This window comes from Labrus bergylta, chromosome 10 (genome assembly GCF_963930695.1).
Source record: "Labrus bergylta chromosome 10, fLabBer1.1, whole genome shotgun sequence".
Lineage (NCBI taxonomy): Eukaryota > Metazoa > Chordata > Actinopteri > Labriformes > Labridae > Labrus > Labrus bergylta.
The window spans coordinates 6783056-6789490 of NC_089204.1; the positions used below are offsets into that span (position 1 = coordinate 6783056).

General features: G+C 47.4%; 1 protein-coding gene across 2 annotated transcripts; it reads left to right on the top strand.

Moving 5' to 3' along the window:
• The first annotated feature begins 920 nt into the window (after positions 1-920).
• zfp36l2 (zinc finger protein 36, C3H type-like 2) lies at positions 921-4204 on the top strand. Of its 2 annotated transcripts, none has more exons than XM_065959172.1 (2): positions 921-1224; positions 1433-4204. In XM_065959172.1, exons 1-2 carry the CDS (start codon positions 1135-1137, stop codon positions 2594-2596), a joined length of 1254 nt encoding a protein of 417 aa, XP_065815244.1. In that variant the 5' UTR covers positions 921-1134; the 3' UTR covers positions 2597-4204. The 2 variants fall into 2 exon arrangements, with proteins under 2 accessions (XP_065815244.1, XP_065815245.1); XM_065959173.1 differs by having other exon boundaries at positions 923-1224; positions 1430-4204.
• Positions 4205-6435: the final 2231 nt, after the last annotated feature.

Here is a 6435-nt window from a genome sequence, read left to right on the forward strand (position 1 = left end):
CAGCAGGGGGTGCTTCAGTGCCTCCTGTTCTGTTCCCCTTCTCTCCTCTGGGGGGCAGCGTTGCTCCGCTGCGGGGCAGGAAAACCACATTCCTGCAGTGTGAGGGGAAAAACAAGTCAAGGGAGAGACTTCAGAGGAGAGCTGCATACAGATCTAAAGTTGCCTCTTCATAGTGTCTCGTGTTAAACACAGATGTTTATAAATCTACGTTTTTAAAGACAGAAAACTAAAGTAGGTCATTCAGGTCCCATGTGGAGACTGCAGGGAGAGCTGCTGTTGCTCTGAGGATTATGCAACCAGTGGATGCTAAAAATTGTTGTGCACTCTGCCTGGACTCCTCTGCGCTCATACTTGTGGTCTCACCCATAGACTGTAGGACTCACCCCGTCCAGAGAGGGGAGGGGGAGAGAGAGAGAGAGTTTCCTTCCATTACAAATACATGTGTCAGCTCCCAACACTGTGCTGAGGGTGGCCTGTCACCCGAGGGTCGCTGCTCTGAACCCCGGGGGGCTTTCATTGAAGATTGGAAAGTGTGTGAGGAAACTTTCGTTTAAACACACACTTCTACACACTGCTCCATCAAGGTGTGTGTGTGTGTGTGTGTGTGTGTGTGTGTGCGCAGCTTTCATACTAGATGTTTTCTTTCTTAGCGAGACAGCCTCAAAAAGCAAAACCAACTTCCACTAAATTGGTTGAGATTAAAAGAAAAAAAAGTTTTAGAGTGTGTGTGTGTGTGTGTGTGAGAGTGTGTGTGTGTGGGGAGGGGGGGGGGGGGTGCTGGAGTTGGATTTCAAGGCGTGGTGTTGAAGAATAGGCGGCCAACCGGTGAATGGAAGTTTTCCCCGGGAGGAGGGCAGGAGGCGGCTCGCCCCTCCCAGGCCGCTTTAATACGCAGACAAACAGGCAGCGGCGCACAGTGAAGCACTCTGGTTCAGCGCTTCTCGAGGGGAGGACATAAAGCCACCTTACTACCCAACAATACAAACCTTGACCCCCCCCTTTTTCTTCTCCTCCTTCTTCTTCGCCACGGACTTAAGCTGCACGTCAACTTTTAAAGCAACTTTTCCCTCAACCAAAAACCAGTCGTGGCACAAACTACCGCCCGTCGCATTCAAGGATCCGGCTCGGTCCTCCATGAAAGAGGGAGTGCGGCAGCAAACTTGGGGAAAAGAGATGTCTGCGACGGTTTTGTCCGCTTTCTACGACATGGACATGCTCTACAAGGTAACAGTCTGAGCATATGTGGAGATTTTTTTTGTTGTTTGCACACAGGGTGAAGCTGACTTTCTTTTAACTTTTTTTTTTTTTAGCGCAGGGAAAGTTCAGACGCAACAAGTTGTAACGCTGCAGAAAAAGTAGTCTTGAACGCACCATGCGGGTCCATATATTAGAGAATGTGTGCTAACTCGTGTCTTTTCTCCCCCCGCAGCAGGATAAAAGCATGAACATGAACGCGCTCCACATCAACAGCATGCTGGATAAGAAAGCGGTGGGGGCTCCGCTCACCTCTCCGGGCTCGGGAGCCTTCACGCCGGGATTTTTCCGCAGAAACTCAACCAGCAACTTGGAGGCATTAAACAACGGGAACAAATACTCCGTGAGCTCCTACGGAAGCATGAAGGAGAACACGCCGATGAGCACCAGCAGCGCCACGGCCCTCATGAACAAGGAGAACAAGTTCCGCGACCGCGCGTACAGCGAGAGCGGGGAGCGGGGCGTGCTGCAGCAGAAGCCCGGCTCGCAGATCAACTCCACCCGCTACAAGACCGAGCTGTGTCGGCCCTTCGAGGAGAACGGCTCCTGCAAGTACGGGGAGAAGTGTCAGTTCGCGCATGGCTACCACGAGCTGAGGAGCTTGTCCCGCCACCCTAAGTACAAGACGGAGCCGTGCCGCACCTTCCACACCATCGGCTTTTGCCCCTACGGCCCCCGCTGCCACTTTATCCACAACGCCGACGAGCGCCGGCCCGCTCCGGCCTCCAACGCCAACATGCAGGAGCCCCGCGGCTACAGGGACGTCCTCCCCCCGCAGCAGCTCGGCTTCACCCAGCGGGACAGACCAAAGCTCCACCACAGCCTCAGCTTCTCCGGCTTCTCCACCCACCACGGCCTCGAGTCTCCCCTGCTCGACAGCCCCACGTCCCGGACCCCCCCTCCGCCCACCACCGCCTCCTCCTGCACCTCCATCTCCAGCTTCTACGAGGAGGTGCTTTCCCCCAACTCCATGTCCTGCATCAACAGTGCCTTCAACTTTCCCGGACAGGATCTAAAAGCCTTGCTGGCCCCCCTGGCTGTGCACACCCCCAGCTACGCCAACAACCACTCCACCGGAGCCTACTACGGCAACGTGCCGGGCAACGCGTGCCCGCCCTCCCCTCCTTCCTACAACATGAGCCACCTGCAGGCGCTGCGCCGCCTCAACGACTCTCCGGTGTTCGAGCCTCCTCCCAGCCCACCAGACTCGCTCTCTGACCGGGAGAGCTATGCGAGCGGGTCCCTCAGCTCTTCCGGGAGCCTCAGCGGCTCCGAGTCCCCGAGTCTGGACGCTGGAAGACGGCTGCCGATCTTCAGCAGGCTGTCGATTTCCGATGACTGATTGTTCGAGTTTTTGTTTGGGATTTTATGGACCCTTGTTTTTTTTTTTTCAGCAGCAATCCACCCTGCCGAAGTGCCTTTGAGCAAGACTTTGGGTCCCTGGCAGCTCCGCGGGTGCTGAGTCTGCTCTGGAGGGGAGAAGCAGGGATCAATAAAGTGTCCTTCACCTGGCATTAAGTTTAGTATCTCAAAGTAGACAAATACTTGGCACACCGTTTCATCACACAGGTGTGCAGGAACGAGTCCATCTAGAATGACATGCAAACTCGTCTTATTTGCAGAAAAGGAAGTCTGAGCTGCAAGAGAACATTTGTTGGCAACTTTGCTACCACGACTTTGCAGATAAATGTTATTTTGCATGTTAGACACGGTGCCAGAGTTTGCTTGCAATAACTTTTTCTTTCTTTTGTATTATATTTGTATTAAACTTTAGATAGCAAACAGAAGGCATTCCATCAGTGCCTTGCCCTTGGGCTTGCGGCAGCCCCCTCCCCTCCCCTCCCCCCCCCCTCCTGGGATTAGACATGACTTGACAAGAAAGAGAGACTGTAAGCAGTTTCCAGATTTCCTCCATCCTGCCAAGAAAATGCCTTCTTGATGACTCAAAGTAACATTTTTTTCTTTATCAAACTTTTTTCTTCTTCTTTTTCCTTCTTCCATTCCAACCTTTTCCTCCTCCAGCGCCACCCAGTGGTGTGTTGGGTTAGTGTAGTGTGGTTAAAGCACTCTTTGAGTTGGGTTTGTTCGGGGAAATCACTGCTGATGGTTGAATATCTATTTTTTTAGCTGTTTTTGAGTGATTGACATAGCTGTGCATAAGTGGCTATGGACTATTTAACTTATTTATTATCTTGTGAAAACAAAGTATAGGCTACATCGGTAATTTGTGTCCATACTGTATTTATCAAGTATGATGAAGCAATAGATCTATATTCTTTTATGTTTAAATTATGGTCGCCATTATTAATCTGCATAAAGTGGAGTGTATGTTCTTTTCACAGTAATATATATATTTTGTTTTTTTCTTCTTTTTTTTGTAACTTCACTCGGTTATTTTTATTGTAAATGAGTAAAAAAAAAAAAAAATCTTAATTTAAGAGAACGTATGTGATATTTATTTCATTAATTTTGTTTCCTTGTTTACGTTTATTAAAAAGAAAAGTTTGCGTGATTGCTGTTCGCCGTGTCAGTGCTTAGAAGGCGTGTTTTTTTTTTTTTTTTGAGGATCCCTATTTAGCTGTTTTTTCTTTTTTTGGTAGAATGTAAAAAAAACGATGTGGTTGTACAGACCGTCCAAACTTTTTTTTTTAGTTTAGATCAGACGTCAGTGACAAAGAACCCAAGTCAATAAATTAACCAAAAAGTATTTTTGTTTATTTTCTTGTCTGTGTTTGCACGAGGTCACACTGTGATTCCAGCCGCGTGCTAAAGAATGTAGCATCCTTGTGCCCCAGTATTATTGTGTAGTGCCTAAATATGGGGTTCACCATCTTGACATGCCTTAAAATTAACCAAATAAAGTATTTTTTCCTACATGGCGTCTTTTCTACACACGTTGAACTGAATGTAGAGTCGATCTTCTTTTTTTCTTTTTTTTTTAAGGTTGTTACCACTCAGACACTCTGACAGAAACAGCCGTAACCTTTCTAAACCCCCATTCCTCTTCTCTTCATTGCCTTTGATTCTGTTTTTTTTATTTTTCGTATTGAGACGTAGTGTGAGCGTTAGCTGACAGGGAGGTGGACGAACACGTTTGGTTTGTACATAGTAGGTACAGGGGGAAGCGCACTATGTACTTTTGACTACTTTATCAGAAGTAAAGCTTTTTGAATGTAACAAAAAACGGACAAAATTGACAACGAGAGTTGTGTTATCTTTTTGGGGGAGTCAGTTCACTACAAATCGAGTGTGTGACTGTTAACTTTGTACTGTACATTTTTGTAGTTCTCCCAATAAAAAACATTTTGAAAAAAAAACTTTCAGGCTTTGTTTACTTCTACATGTGAGCGAGAACACTGCTTTCAAGTGCTGCTACTATAATGGGAAAAAATATTTCTCGACTGGGGAAGATGTTTTGACAAAGTAAACAAAAAATGTAAACAACAGTTCACATCAGAACACTTCATATGAATACTCAGCCTACATGTAATGTGTCATATGGCCTCATTCAGATGGCTAGTTTTGATTGATTAAAAACATAAACATTCTCTTTAAAGGCTCATGAACACAGACGTCATGGAGGAGCGTGTCTCTGCAGGTGTCTCTTCTGATCGATCACACGAGCAGAGCTGCAGAGAGTCTCCGGTCTGCTCCTCGTGTTGATCACAGAAAGACATCCGATGTCACAGATCAGCATCTGTCCTCGTCTTGCAGTGGAAAATGTCTGCAGGGCGAGGGGACGGCGTGCACAGCGCCCCCCCCCATGCCCTGTGACGCCGCCCGGCTCGGGGCCCTCTGTGTGGTCCCGTGCAGCAGATATCGGCCCCTGTACTCTGTTTACACTGAAAGCAGTGACCAGTTAGTTTCCAGAGTCCCTGAACTCCTCTCAAACAAAGCAGGTGAGCAGTATGTGGGCCCTGAGCAGGAAGAATGTGACCCTGAATGCACCACAGCACGCACTGATAGCCCTGTATGTAACATTACATAATGTGTAATGTTCTGCTCCACACGCGGAGAGATGAGCGATACGTCTGAGGAACCAGGGAGCGATTTTAAAATGGAAAATGTGTAGGAGCCCAGAACGAGGACCAGGATCAGACTGAGAGTCTGGATCCATGTTACAGGACAGATTTTAATCTTTAATACGCTGAGTGACCCTCATAAAACTCTGCCTCCTCAATAAGAAGTCATCTGAGGTAAACAAATCAAAGTATTCAGACTCTTATCTGAACTTAAAGTACCTCTTTGCACTTGTAAACACACTGTATTACATGTCAAAGTCCTGAAGTATTTACCGTCTCAGCAGGTCAAAGGCAGCAACTATTATGAGCTACAATTAAAATAGTTCGGTAGAGTAATCCAGAGGTTCCCAATCTAAGTGTCGGACCCTCCAGAAGGGCCACAACATCAGAGGCTCCTGAGATGAGAATTGCTTTCACGCGTGCTCAAAACCCCTGAAAACTTCCTGAAATGTTCAGAGTGAGCTGCAAGTGTGAACAGAAGCAGACACATTTCTTCACACAGAACATTTCCTGTCAGACCCCGGAGTCAGGGCGAGCTGATGTGAGAACGCAGAAGGAAACATGAAGGAAAATACGGCACTAGCCAGCTGGAGTGGCTGGTGATGTTAATATCCTGCGACCGACCCCAGCCATGGACTGCACGCTCACGTCCTGTGCCCAAAGATAAAGTGCTTTATTGGGTTTTCCTGTTTGCCAGACTTCTTCTTCTGCATTCTTTAGTCGATGTTTTGAATCTGTCGAACTACATCGATATAAAGGCAAAAAACAGTCATCATAACATCTGACTCTGTGGCTCCGTCCACCACTTCCACTTGGTTCTTGGACGTCATGTCTTGAACAGTGGCGATTCTAGAGTCTGTTTGGGCCCTTGGCATAATTAATTGGGGGCCCCTCCACCCACCATTATGAAGGCCAGTGTCCCAACGCTCTCCCTCTCTTTTTTTCACTGCCTGACTGACAACTCCTCTTCATTTTCCTTCAGGGACTTTAAGTGACAAACTTTGGTTTTCACAGGAAAATAACATGAGATGCTAAGCAGGGCAACAAGAGAGAGAGTGCTGTCAGATGGGGCCCCATTCAGGAGGTTTCCTACTGTCATTGCAAAATCTTTAATTTTTTTAAAGATTTATTTTTTGGACTTGTTGTGCCTTTAATGGAG